A 14,791-nucleotide genomic window follows, 5' to 3' on the forward strand; every position below is an offset into this window, starting at 1 on the left:
CACAACAATGTACAAGAACTGCACTGACCTTCATTGGACATTGCCAAAGTAGATCACACACCTGTATTGTTCAGGCCCCCCCCCCCCAACACTGTAAATAACGATCGATAACTAATAATCAACCCAACTGCTAATGAAAGTAGTTATTTCCTTTTTATCGAACTGTTTAAAAAAATATTGACGTGTTTATAGTAAAGCTTTTCAACCCGAATTCATCACAATCTGAGGTTTGATCATTTATATGTACTTCCTCCTTTTATCGAGTTAAATAATCATCTCGCTTTCATATTGAAGTTATCAAATTCAAGAATATATTGTTACCCGAATCGTTTTTTTTTTTTAATTCTTTTTTACGGTTATTTGTCAATTTCTGCTAAAAAAAAAAAGCAAAAAAAAAAAAAAAAAAAAGTTTTTTTTTGTTTTTTTTTACATGTTTTGAATGTTTGTTCAGAATTGAAGGTTATTACATCCTAACCCCAAACCTCTCTCAGAACGGGGCGAGGTTAGCACCCATAACCATTGAGACTTCAGTCAACAGAGCTTACCACAAAGCCAAGTAGACAAAAAAAAATTTAAGGGGATAATTTGTTTAATATCTATCTATCTATCTATCGATCTATCTATCCATCTATCTATCTATCTATCTATCTATCTATCTATCTATCTATCTATCTATCTATCTATCTATATATCTATCTATCTATCTATCTATCTATCTATCTATCTATCTATCTATCTATATATCTATCTATATCTATCTATCTATCTATCTATCTATCTATATCTATCTATCTATCTTTCTATCTATATCTATCTATCTATCTATCTATCGATCGATCTATCTATCTATCTATCTATCTAACATCGCTAATACACGGACCTTGTCATGAGCTATGGCGCTAACACATAGGCCTACTCATGAGATTTGGCGCTTATACCTAGACCTATTCATGCGCTTTGGCCTACTGGGGATCCACGGAACACTTATGCTAAAAAGTTTCGGTAACAGTAGAGTTGCAAGGTTAGGGCAAGGCACATAGTTTCCTCTCCTAAATATGTACCCGCCAGCCCCCCCCACCCCCCCCCCCCGGATCTGCCAGGCACCTGTAGCTAGTATTAACAATTTTAAAAAAAGGTTTAATAAAACGTCATTGGGTTGTCCATCATTCGCTGAGACTCTTGCTGGCCCACCTTCATGTAGGCCTCCTAAACACACACGCACACACACATGCTCACAACGTTACCTTGCCAAATAAACCTATAAAATAAATGTAAAAAAAAAAAAAAAAAAACTAGCTGCCTATAAACAGGACTCCTTTTAATTTCATTGTGATTAATTTTTTTTTTTAATTTCTTGGAGGGGGAGGGGCTATCGTATTTCTTCAAGTACGGAAATTTAATATTTATTTTAACACAGTCCCCCCCCCCCACACACACACTCTCCAATATAACGTGCCTTGGCGGTTAGGCTCTCTGAATCTTGAGAGGTTCTCGAGCTATGATTTAAACCCCCCCCCCCAAAAAAAAAAAGTTACAATATAGATTGTAGGCGTTCAGAAGAGAATGCCTGACGTCAAGCAAGGGCATTAACCTAAAATTCCTTTGCATTAATAATCCTGCGTGAAAACAATCACATCGACTAAATTGACATAGACTCACATCGTAGCAGCAACATAACCCGTCTTTCTCTGCGTTGGAGTAGGACATGACCGAGCGCGATTTGCCGAGCGCGATATTTCCTATCCATCTCGCCATGTGCCCCTGTGTACAAGATGTATTGGAAGGAGCACCTTCGCTGTCAAATTGTCCAAACCTCTGTGCCAGATTACCTCCGGGAGCCGAGACCCGGGACTAAAAAGCCCTTGAGGGGGAAATGGAATGTTGGTAACCCAATAGCCCAACAGGCAGCGTTTAAATCACTTAACTGTGTCGAGGCAGACACGACGGACGAAGGGAAATAATAGAGTGAGAAAAAGAGAGAGGAAGAGAAGAGGGGTGGGGGTGGGGAGGGGAGGGGGAATAAATCTGTTAAAGAAAGGGGAGCGACTCTTATAAGAAATCTGATTTGGATTAAGTGGTTAGAGGAAATATATATATATATAAGTGATTGAGAGAGAGAGAGACCACTCTGTGTTATAGGTAAAATCCGCTAATGGGTCTGACTCGTATACCAACGTTATAGGAAATAAATCGATGCTATTTGGAATGCTTTTAGAGAGACACTCCAGTTACCAAGGAATAAATCTTGGACATCATTATATAGCCTAAATGAATTTGAGGAGAGTGTGTGTGTTTTTTTCCACATATATTCGTAGTCTCAAGACTTTGTTCCTAGCGACTACGGAACTTGTTGGTCGTCGAACTCATTTCTAAATTTTAGTGAGTGGATTACAGCGGATCTCAAAATCCAGAAACAATTTTTTATTCTTTAATGGAACATTTAAAACACATTTTAATAATAATAATAATAGGCTTGTCTTCGAGTCCGAAGATTAATGAGGAATGTTGTATTGCCCGTGGCTGCGTAGCCCCAGCTGTGACCTACATATTTTGCCCCGTCCAGCCTCCAGGGCAAGCGTAACCAATGTCCACCTGTGATCGATTAAGATTTTCTTTTCGTCGTCTGCGGCTGTCCTCGGCAGCGGATTTTCTTTTGGTCTCAAATGTGTATCCCGAGGCGCTTAGGCTTTCACTATGCAAAACAGCAGGCTTTCTGTCCAGGGCTTTTACAAGAGAGGATTTGAGCCTCTCAAGCCATCACTCAAATGGAGTTTGACGATGATGGTGATGATGAATAAAAATAAAATATTTAATGAACCAAAAATGAATTGAGATAGAGAAGGATGTTTACACAATGAGAAAGATGAGATAATTTAGCAAATACATTTCTTCTCTGCTTGCACACTTGGGCGGAAGTTGACTAGCTTTCACAACAATGTATTACTACACTGTTATAAAAGGTGCGTTGGTGCACAGGTTTTGCAGTTTGAATATTTGGCGTGCAGTACAGGACAAATAAACATGTCACGAGAAAAGCATTATAATTTCCCGGAAGCCTGTCAGTATTGCTAAATGTTCCACATGGCCTGCCTCCATTGAGAGATTTTTTAAATACTTATTATACCTACAGCAGACAGAAGCAACCCTTTAACTGACACACACTTGACTTGATCCTATTTCCGAAAAATGGAATCCCCCAGAACTCGAAGTTTTTTGGTGTTAAGCTGTGGATTATTCCAGTTATGGAGTTGTCGGGAATTCCATTGAAGACATTTATGATTGTGTGTTGTTTGGGCTCTGGGTTGTATTACAAAACGACTAATGCAAACAGAAAGGCAAATTCTTGATCCTAGAATGCAATAGTCCAGTATATATGCACATATACATGTCATAGCTCAAAATAATATCCAGCTCTTAATAAAAGCGTAATCATTTATGACATTAACATGCATGATTAGGTTGACACATGAAATGCGTAGGACGTAATTATCTTCTTTTTTGAAGTAACGTCTATATTATATAAGATAAGTAATGTGACTGCTAAGTTTTAGCATGGCGTCAATGAAACGTAGGTCTATAGTTTTGTTGTTTTCATTGTTTGTCTATAGTCATACTTTCCTTCTACTTTCCATTTTGGTCCTTATTTTTTATGCAATGCAACTAGTTCACACATAATCATACATTTCAAACCATTCACCATTACTGTCACCATGACAACCTGCTGATTATGTACACATAGAGACTTATTCTAATTTGGTTCCTGTTACCAGCCAACCAAGGTGTACCTATATGTAATACAAATTTCGATCTAGAGAGGTCCCATGTTTGTGCTTCAGCCACCCCTTAATAAAAATACACCGGAAATCGTCTGTTTAACTCAAACAGTTAGCACGTGACACACTGACCCTCATTCGTGTTCAGTTTTTTTTTAAACTTCTCTCCTACTTTTGAATATTAAATGGCCACGAGATGGCGGGGCGTGCGCAACTCGTACACCACTCCGTTCTAGGACATTCCCAAACACTGACGTTTGATTTCCCCAAGGAGGCTCAGAGGACAAGGGCCTCATGTTCTATCAAATCCCTTTTGTTTAATGGTCAGACCAGATCAAAATCTCGGTTCCATTTATAACCATCCTCCCTCTCTCTCTCTCTCTTCCCCGCCTTTTGCTGGACCATAATTTTAGACGTCCCGCCGGGACCTCAGACTCATCTAAGAAGATTAAAGGACCACGATATTTTGTAGATATGTAGATTTTCCGGATGTTGTATTACGAGCCGATCACACTTGATGTTTTCCCGCCAAAAAACTAGGGGAGAGAATAGCCAATATTTGTAAACACAATCTTTGAATGATGAGGTTTTAAAAATATTTGTAGGCCTACATTTATTATCCATCTTCCTAATACTATTTCTCCTAATATTTTGGGTTCCTAACCTAGGGGTCGCCAGTTCAAATCCCACGAAGACTTGGATTTCGAACGTGAGGATTTTAAGAATTTCCTTGAGTGTATCCAACTTTCGGAAGGGTGTTGGCTAAGTGGTAAAACGCTTGGTTATCGAACCGAGAGGTCCCTTGTTCGAATCCTGGTTCAGACTGGGATTTTGAATTTCAGGACATTACTTTGGGAAAATAAAGGGTTGGTCATTGGGCCGGCCACATGACACCCTCATTCACCATCGACCACAAAAAAACTTGATTTTTACATCAACGATCTCAAGATCTGAAAAGGGAACTATGTTTTACTTATAGACACTTTTTTTTTCTTGGTCTTTTGTTGTTGTTTTGGTATATTATCTTATTAACTAATTATCTTGTTTGGTGTTTTGCGTGCAGTCATTTAGCCAGAAATCCTTTCATCTGTGATTGCAACCTCAAGTGGTTGGCACACTATTTGGAAAAGAGTCCCGTGGAAACCAGCGGAGTGCGCTGTCTTACTCCAAAGAGGGTTCGGAAACAGAAGATCAACCAGTTGAAACCGGAAAAGTTCAAGTGCAAAGGTCAGTGGGACTACTTTGTCATAGTCTCACTTTAGAGACGATTAGTAAAAGTGCTACTTCGTCATTGTTCAGAAGTCAGTCAGATGGCGTAAAAAAATAATTTGCATTGTCTTTGTAGATTTAAGAACCTTCCCGGGTACACGTCATTGGTTAGGTGGTTATACATGTTTCGAGGAAGGGGGTGATGAACTAAAGTATTTTTAGATACGGTGTCACAGGCAAATAGTCAACTTATTGTACATTATTGTACTTTGATGAATTTTATGAACACAGAGTGTGAACATGTAAATAGTGAACATGAGTTAGGTATCACCGGAAGTAAGGTCGTGTGAGAGATACTTTTAGATAGTTGAATCAGTCGAGTTAAGTTAGAAGAGTCAGTCAAGTACGATAGTGGTAGCAAGACAATATTTGGCAGCACGACAGTATGTGATAACAAGACAGTATGTGGCAGCACGACATTCTGTGTTATAAAGTGGATGAAGAAAGTTGTAGACAGTGGATGCAAGAAGTTGTATTTATGAAACAAGTTGATGTGAAGTCATGTAATGGTCTTAGTGATAGGAACGTATTATAAAGTGAAACAAGAAAGTTCCTATATTCATCTTATATCTTCATGGACGTTGGATTTATGTCATGCAAATAAAAAAAAAAATTGTCACGTTCGAAAGTAGTTCCTAGTTCCTGTAGTCGTTGTTAGTCCAGTCTCAGTACTGTAAGACTGCGTGTCAGTGACATGCCTACTGCTACAATACTTGTCTATCTTTACCCACAATGTATATAGACTATAGAGAATGTAAAAAACACAATTAGTAGGCCTACTGCTACAATACTTGTCTATCTTTACCCACAATGTATATAGACTATAGAGAATGTAAAAAACACAATTAGTAGGCCTACTGCTACAATACTTGTCTATCTTTACCCACAATGTATATAGACTATAGAGAATGTAAAAAACACAATTAGTAGGCCTACTGCTACAATACTTGTCTATCTTTACCCACAATGTATATAGACTATAGAGAATGTAAAAAACACAATTAGTAGGCCTACTGCTACAATACTTGTCTATCTTTACCCACAATGTATATAGACTATAGAGAATGTAAAAAACACAATTAGTAGGCCTACTGCTACAATACTTGTCTATCTTTACCCACAATGTATATAGACTATAGAGAATGTAAAAAACACAATTAGTAGGCCTACTGCTACAATACTTGTCTATCTTTACCCACAATGTATATAGACTATAGAGAATGTAAAAAACACAATTAGTAGGCCTACTGCTACAATACTTGTCTATCTTTACCCACAATGTATATAGACTATAGAGAATGTAAAAAACACAATTAGTAGGCCTACTGCTACAATACTTGTCTATCTTTACCCACAATGTATATAGACTATAGAGAATGTAAAAAACACAATTAGTAGGCCTACTGCTACAATACTTGTCTATCTTTACCCACAATGTATATAGACTATAGAGAGTGTAAAAAACACAATTAGTAGGCCTACTGCTACAATACTTGTCTACATGGGCGTAGCCAGGGGGGGTCTTGGGGTTCAACCCCCCCCCCCCCCGAAATGAAATCCCCCCCCCGGGGGGGGGCGGAATTAAGTGACTGATTTTTGCTTTCATTTTGTTTATTTTAGGTGAGATTTTAATACTAAATCATCACTTACCACAGCACAGCCGAGGCAGTTTTGAGCTAAGAACCTTCTACCAGGGGGCTTTGAGTTTAAAACCCCCTACAGGGGGTTTTGAAATTTAAAAAACACCTATCAGGGGGTTTTGAGATACAAATTCCTCTACCAGGGGGCTTTGAGTTTAAAACCCCCTACAGGGGGTTTTGAATTTTAAACTCCCTACCAGAGGTTTTTGAAGTTAAATCCCCCTCTTCTATAAAACAAAACAAAAAAAAATGCAAACAACAATCCCCAAATTCCAACACCACAGTTGAGGAAGATTTTGATTTTAAAACCCCCTCCAAAATTTGCGATAAACCCCATCTTCAATATAAAAAAAGCGAATTACACACTCAAAATTCTATGAGCGTAGCCAAAGGGGTTTTGAGTTTAAACCCCCCTCCCCTCCAGTTGGGGGTTTGAAGCTAAAAAGTACCTCGTCAATATATATAAAAAAAGCAAATTACACACTATAAAATCTATGAGCGTAGCCAAAGGGGGTTTGAGTTTAAATCCCCCTCCTCCAGATGGCTTTTTCTTTAAAGTTTAAAACCCCTCCAGATGGTTTTGAGTTTAAAATTCCCCTACAGAGCATTTAGAGTTGAAAATCTCTCTCTTCAATATTATTTTAAAGCAAACTACAGTCACCAAATTCTATGATCGTAGCTAAATGGGGTTTTGAATTAAAAACAAAACAAAAAAACTCCAGAGATTTCTTAGTTTAAAACCCCTCAACAGATGATATGACGAAAAAACTTTCCTTTTCGATATAAAATCTAAAGCGAAATACAGGCATGCAATTCCAAGAGCGTAGTCAAGAAAGGTTACAAATTTCTACCAGTGGCTTGGGCTCCATTAATAAAGTGTGAATAGTCTTCTGCCGAATTTGAAAATCATTAAATGTGTCTAAACAAAGATGACTAAGACAGATTTTAGGAGTCAGTCATAGAGATCGGGTCTAAATCAAAGAAATCATATGCCGAACTGGGAGTCGAATCCTTTGTTAGGTTGTAACAGAGCGTCGCATGAGGTTTTGCCGTCAAAATGAATTACGCAAAATAAGAGTTGCGGAAACAGCTTGCCGGAAAATGCGCCGAACGGCGCGAGAGGGTCTAAGTCAGTAAGAATAGCACATTAGGTTTTTGAAATAAACTTTTTAATAGCAAGATAATGCACTGTAGATACCTCAGAATATGCATTTTGTTGGCTTTCAATACCAGAAATAGTGCTCGGCGGCGGGGCTTCGCCCCGCGCTGGGGGAGCGCTGCGAACTCCCCCAGACCCCTTGCTAGCAAGGGCGGGGAGTCAAAAATAAACAATAAACGTCTTCCGAAAGGGTCAGAATGTAATAAAGATTAATTATGTACACGCACACACACACATATATATATATAAATATATATATATAATTTTTTTCCGCCGGGGGGGGGGGGGGTCAGGGGGGAATCACCCCCCCCCCAAACCCTCCCCGAAAAAAAATCCTGGCTACGCCCATGCTTGTCTATCTTTACCCACAATGTATATAGACTATAGAGAATGTAAAAAACACAATTAGTAGGCCTACTGCTACAATACTTGTCTATCTTTACCCACAATGTATATAGACTATGGAGAATGTAAAAACACAATTAGTAGGCCTACTGCTACAACACTTGTCTATCTTTACCCACAATGTATATATACTATAGAGAATGTAAAAACACAATTAGTGTTGTTATAACACTTGTCTATCTTTACCCACAATGTATATAGACTATAGAGAATGTAAAAACACAATTAGTGTTGTTATAACACTTGTCTATCTTTACCCACAATGTATATAGACTATAGAGAATGTAAAAACACAATTAGTGTTGTTATAACACTTGTCTATCTTTACCCACAATATATATAGACTATAGAGAATGTAAAGACACAATTAGTGTTGTTATAGCACTTGTCTATCTATTACTGCTTTCAGGCTCTGACCACCACCGAACTAAAAATGCTGGCATCTGCTTGATTGACAGGGAGTGCCCAGCAAAATGTGTTTGTACTGGCACCACAGTGGACTGCTCCAAGAGAGAACTAACGGACATTCCAGAGGACATTCCCATGTATACAACTGACCTGTAAGTGCATATCTACCATAGAGTAGTGACGTAACTGTCACACTGTGTCTTTTTCTACACAGATTCAACAGTAAATCAACAGATTTGCTCAAACTATACAGTGATGAATTAATTCTGCTGTAAAGACTTATGAAGGATTGTTCATTATATTAATGTACATTTATAATATAAATGTTAAGTTCATGTGATAAAAAGGGATTTAAAATCATTAAACATTGATACTGACCATTGGGAAAACATAGCCTTATACCAGACTAGTTGGAGAGAGATGGTGACCAAGAAAACATATTATGGGCCTTGATTCTTGAAGAAAAGCGTGCTTCACTGAAAATGGCCAGCTCCTCTACCACCAAAGCGAAAGCCACCTTGACCTCCAATATATGTGGACGGGAGTGTCCCTCCAAAATAGGGCTCCACAGCAATATGAAAAAGTGTTCGAGATGAACCATAGTCGTTTCACGACTGAAGGAGGCCGATGATGATGATGATAATATATTAAAGAAATGTAATATAGCTTCAAGATTTAGCGGATTGATCCATGACTAAATTTAACTATATTAATATAGCATTACTAATTATCTCTTTTTAATGCAGAAAACTTGGCTCAAATAAGATCTTACGAATTAAAGCTGATGGACTGTTCAAGAGGTTACCCAATCTACAAAAACTGTAAGTTGTCCATAAAAACAGAGAATTTGTAGTAGGGAGACCTATAGCATCATTTCCCTTTTACCATTGCAAAGGACATGCTATAAGGTATTGTGTTATTGAGTCAGATAATTAAGGAAGAATAAAGTATTTTATGTGGTCTCCCAGACTTAACTGTAACTTACTTTTGTTTAATCTGAAGCAGATCTGGTTGTTGTCTGCCTGGGATGGGGGGATCTATTTAGGTTCTCTTTTTGCCATCTGTTCCTGTTTTGGCAATAGTTTATCATTGAATCTCAACTGTAGTAGGCACAGATCTCAAACCTAGTTGGCTTGGATCTAAAAATTCCTTGATGTGGTTTTTGTAAGAACTGTCCATCTATCTCTTTTGGAAGCCATTACTATTTCACACCACCAGAATAGGAATTTTGCAAAGCAAGATAGTAGGCATAAGGGGTAGATCTATATCATCTTTTATAAGTAGACAGCTAAATATTATATACATCTTGATAATAGAATATATTTTTATGCACCATATCTTTGTCGTCTGATAATTATATAATGCTCGACATCATAATTGTTTTGAAATGATATCATAGATTTTTCCGAAACAAAATTGGCATAGCTACACCATCTACATGTGGAGAGAGTTTAAATGAGTTAGTCCAGTCTCAAGTAGAAATGTTTTAATTAGCTAAAAAAAAATAATTGCTTTTAAGATGATAAAACTACATTAAATAGATTTCATCTCTTTACTATGGAATCATGGAAGAAATGTAAAGAGGCAGTGGATTCAGTGGTTATTTCATCAGATTTATTAACCTACATTAAACCATTGTACTAAGTACCTAACTATATGAAGACATGTTTAAACCAATAAAGCTATCCTTTTATTGCCAGAGTTCTAGCGTCTTCTTTTTCAAACCTGCATCACATTCAAGTGGGAAATAATAAATGGAAAAGTGGTTTGAGTGCTGGGGCAAGTCCCAAAAAGCCCGTGGAGTCTGGGAGCGCTTGAGGTGCCCTGATCACACTTCCCCATGGTGGAGGCTGTCCAGGCCTGAGCAAGCTATTATAGCACAGTGCAGGACAGGCCACTGTCCTGTTGGCTCATATTTCTCGCGGCTATTGCCAAATTTTGATTCACGGTGCCCCCGCTGCGGGGAAGAAGAGGAGATCGTGCCTCATATTCTGTTTGACTGCCCCAGACTTGCTGATATCCGTCTCGACAGGTCTGGGAAACCCAAAATTCTCGACCTGTATGGCGACATTTATGCACTACGCAAGACAGCAGGGTTTCTGTCCAGGGCTTTTGCAAGAGAGGATTTGAGCCTCTCAAGCCCTCACTCTAATGGAGTTTGATGTTGATGATGATGAGTGAGGAATAATTAAGTCACTCATATGTCACTGTCAGGAGTGTGGTGAATGAGGGTAGAGCAATCGGTTTCTGAACCGAGTGGTCCCATGTTCAAATCCTGGTGAAGACTGGGATTTTGAATTTCAGGATTTTTAGGGCGCCCCTGAGTCCAACCAACTCTAATGGGTACCTGACATTTGTTGGGGAAAGGTAAAAGCGGTTGGTTATTGTGTTGGTCACATCAGGGCCTAGCTAGGAATTTCCCCTCATTTGGGGGCCCAGGGGGATTTACCTCTTTGGGGGCCCCTGCATTTTGTGTAATATTTATTATTTAATGTGAAAAACACTTGTTTTTGGGGTCCCCTCAAGGTGGGGCCCGCAGGGATTTTCAAATTCTCCTCCCCCCACCCTAGCTACGCCACGTGGTCACATGACACACTTATGATGCTTTACAATGAGCTTTACATTATCTGCCCTATAGACACTCTCCCTCACCCACCAAAAAAATCTAGTTTAAAACATTGATTGTTTAAATAAGTAAATATTGTTAATTATATTTTGAAAAGTGTAAGTCAGAGGCCAACATACATAAACTGATCAAAAAAATATTGAACTATAAAGATTTAAATTTTTTTCAGAGATCTCAATGATAATGAGATACATGAAATTGAAGATGGTGCTTTTGACAATGCAGACAAATTGACAGATTTGTAAGTTTTTCATTATTTAAATAAGTTAAATTAGAATTAATATGTTTGTATTTTAAAAACACAATACTAGCTTCAAAGCTTTGAAAAAACTTTTGGTAAAATTTAACAAATTTTTTTTTTTATCTTCTAGACAGTTGTCCAGCAATGACATCTCACAATTGACATCAAAAGTTTTCCAGGGTTTGACAAATGTTAATACTTTGTAAGTTTTTTTTCTCTTAAGTTGCCAACTTACAGTTAACAGAAAAACACAAGAGAAAGTATCTTTCTAAACCATGTGATCCTCAGCATTGACTAAAAAAAAAATAGTATTTAGCAACATTATTTGTGATTTAGCAATCATTTCCTTTAATTTCTTTTTTTTTTTTTTCTTTATTAAAAACTAAGTTGGTCACTATACATTTTTTAAACGCTCCAGTAGGGAGAAATTTGATATGATTTTGTGTTGTCTGTCCATCCATTTATCACATGAAGATTTCAAACACTAAAAGCGCATTGAAAATTTAATTTCACCATCCTCAACAGCATTTTCTTCTTTTGGTCTTTTGAAAGCAAATTTTTTTTTAATTAAATATTCAACATACACAATTTGTCAAATGATTAAAAAAGATGTATAGTGCTGAAAAAAATGCAATGGAAATGCAATCATACAGTTTTTGCCTTTTGTAAAATATCAATCAATGTAATTATTTAAACAAGAACTACAGACATTATCACGAATAATATGGAATGGATAAGAAATGGGGTGGACTGTAGCCACCTTACAGGAGTTGGGGCAAAAGAAAGAAGCGTAGGACGTAATCATCTTCTTTTTTGAAGTAACGTCTGTATTATATAAGATAAGATAAGAAAAACTGGAAAAGAAAGCTCATGACATCCTACCTGTAACATGGCAATGAGCTCTTGGTCTAAACTGCCCACAGGCTGTGATGATGCATGTCAGTGTTCAGGTCTTCTGTAATGATTGGTCTTGCAGACATTGAAATTAACAGCCTAAAGAAAGAGCTAAAGAAAGGCTGAAAAAAAGAGCTTTAAAAAAGGCTGAAGAAAGAGCTTAAGAAAGGCTGAAAAAAAGAGCTTTAAAAAAGGCTGAAGAAAGAGCTTAAGAAAGGCTGAAAAAAAGAGCTTTAAAAAAGGCTGAAGAAAGAGCTTAAGAAAGGCTGAAAAAAGAGCTTTAAAAAAGGCTGAAGAAAGAGCTTAAGAAAGGCTGAAAAAAGAGCTTTAAAAAAGGCTGAAGAAAGAGCTTAAGAAAGGCTGAAAAAAGAGCTTTAAAAAAGGCTGAAGAAAGAGCTTAAGAAAGGCTGAAAAAAGAGCTTTAAAAAAGGCTGAAGAAAGAGCTTAAGAAAGGCTGAAGAAAGAGCTTAAGAAAGGCTGAAAAAAGAGCTTTAAAAAGGCTGAAGAAAGAGCTTAAGAAAGGCTGAAAAAAGAGCTTTAAGAAAGGCTGAAGAAAGAGCTTAAGAAAGAGCTAAAGAAAGAGAGGCTGAAGTAGTAACATATGTATTGGAAGAGAACCAGAACTCAAATGTTAACTCTTTGGTTAGGAAGACAGCGCTTTTAACCTCCTTACCACCATGTTCAGTAATTCTGACGTTATTATTTCACAAAGGAAAATTTTCCTCCCCAGAATGCTCCGCGGCAACAAGATCAGCTGCATCAACAATAGCACCTTCACCGAGACACCCAAGCTTCAACAGCTGTGAGTAGAGTGCACCCCTAAACATGTTTATGTATTCTCTGTACTGTACATTCAATGCCAACAGCTGCGAAGTTTAATGAGCTACATGCTTTTTGATTGTTGGAATTAATTTTCCTTTTGTTAGACTACATCATTCAAATTACCAAAAGCTAAGTTTTTGTTTGTGTTTTTTAAATATATTTTCTTTTCGATTTCAGCTCTCTCTATGATAATCAGATTCGGTGCATAATGAAAAGCTCTTTCGATCGGCTACACTACCTGTCTACACTGTAAGTTTTCTGCACTCCTTTTTCCCCCCCCCCCCCCTCCACTTTTCCTCAGATCATCTTGTTCTCGGAGATAAAAAGAATGGTGCTAGTTTGTTTTCCTTATTCTGGTTTTCCTTGTTTTCTTCTGTTATTCTTTGTCTACTTTTTTCCCCCATAATGTTTTGTTTTAAAATGAAGGAAGGAGGGAGCGGGAGTGGAGTGGATGAATTTCAAGAAAATGTTCTTGGGATTTGGTTATTAGAGCCATCTGTTGAAGTCAGCATCAGGGGAGAGAATTGGTGGATGGGAATGTTCTCAGTTGTTGACACTTATTCCCCTTGCATAACTCCCAACATAAGACATTAAATGTATTTTACAGCATCCTTGTATATAGCTGTAAATATAGATGCAGCCTGTTTTCTAGTTGACATCAAAATGTCAGTTTTACTGGATTTTTATGCTTGACAATAAAACTCAAGCATTTACCTCCATTGGCAGCTTTTGAGATTCTAAATTTTATAAAGTTTTTATAGCCCATAATTATCCAAATGTATGCATACACAGCATATAATGTAATGTATGTATATTTCTACAAAAGTGCTAAAAGCAGATTTACAAATACATGACTTCCTGTTTTCCAAAAAAAATGTAATGGCCTAATTGTTTAATACAATTTTTGTTTTATCTAGATTTTAGTTAATATGCTAAACTATTTCATCTGCTAAGCATATGTCATGTACAAAATGTATTCATTTTATTTTCATTTTTTTTTAAACCTATGAGCTGTAATTTAATTAGTCTAGACTTAAACTTATTTCCACAACAGTTTGTAAAACAGTTGTTTTGCCTTGACTAACACTCTGGTCTACAGTAATGTATTAACTTTAATATTTGACTATTACAATCTAAAGTATCTCCCAAGTTTTTGCATTTTGATGTGAAGGGAAATTTTGATTTTTTATCTTTTGCCATTTCTTATTTTTACTTTACCATTTCATGCAGAAAGTACTGGATATTATTTCTAAATATCTTTATAACTGCAGATACTGATGAAAATAAAATATTCAGAAAAATAATCTACATAGTAATGATGATTGAATCCACCGCACTATTTTGATTAATTCTGCATTAATAATTAATAACAATATATCTTTTAAAATTATGTAGACCCATAGGACACTTTAGAGATTAAATTTTGAAATTTTAACAATTTTTACATCAATTATGTAAAAAAAAAATATCACTTGTAAATGTCAATACTTTAAATTTTATTTACTAGAAAACCTTTTCTCAAAGCATTGGGGTTTTTTTATTGGCTTGTTTTAT

General features: G+C 36.9%; 1 protein-coding gene across 5 annotated transcripts in view; it reads left to right on the top strand.

Annotated features, from left to right (window-relative positions):
• LOC106054273 (slit homolog 2 protein-like) overlaps nucleotides 1-14,791 on the top strand; it is a 184,536-nt gene that overhangs the window by 151,986 nt on the left and 17,759 nt on the right. For all 5 annotated transcript variants that reach the window (XM_056018313.1, XM_056018314.1, XM_056018312.1 and 2 more), the window contains exons 16-22: nucleotides 4,837-5,000; nucleotides 8,656-8,806; nucleotides 9,401-9,475; nucleotides 11,450-11,521; nucleotides 11,652-11,723; nucleotides 13,146-13,217; nucleotides 13,415-13,486. In XM_056018313.1, the coding sequence (XP_055874288.1) occupies nucleotides 4,837-5,000; nucleotides 8,656-8,806; nucleotides 9,401-9,475; nucleotides 11,450-11,521; nucleotides 11,652-11,723; nucleotides 13,146-13,217; nucleotides 13,415-13,486 (678 nt within the window). The remainder of the gene's footprint in view (nucleotides 1-4,836; nucleotides 5,001-8,655; nucleotides 8,807-9,400; nucleotides 9,476-11,449; nucleotides 11,522-11,651; nucleotides 11,724-13,145; nucleotides 13,218-13,414; nucleotides 13,487-14,791) is intronic.

Source organism: Biomphalaria glabrata, chromosome 1 (genome assembly GCF_947242115.1).
Source record: "Biomphalaria glabrata chromosome 1, xgBioGlab47.1, whole genome shotgun sequence".
NCBI classification, from domain to species: domain Eukaryota; kingdom Metazoa; phylum Mollusca; class Gastropoda; family Planorbidae; genus Biomphalaria; species Biomphalaria glabrata.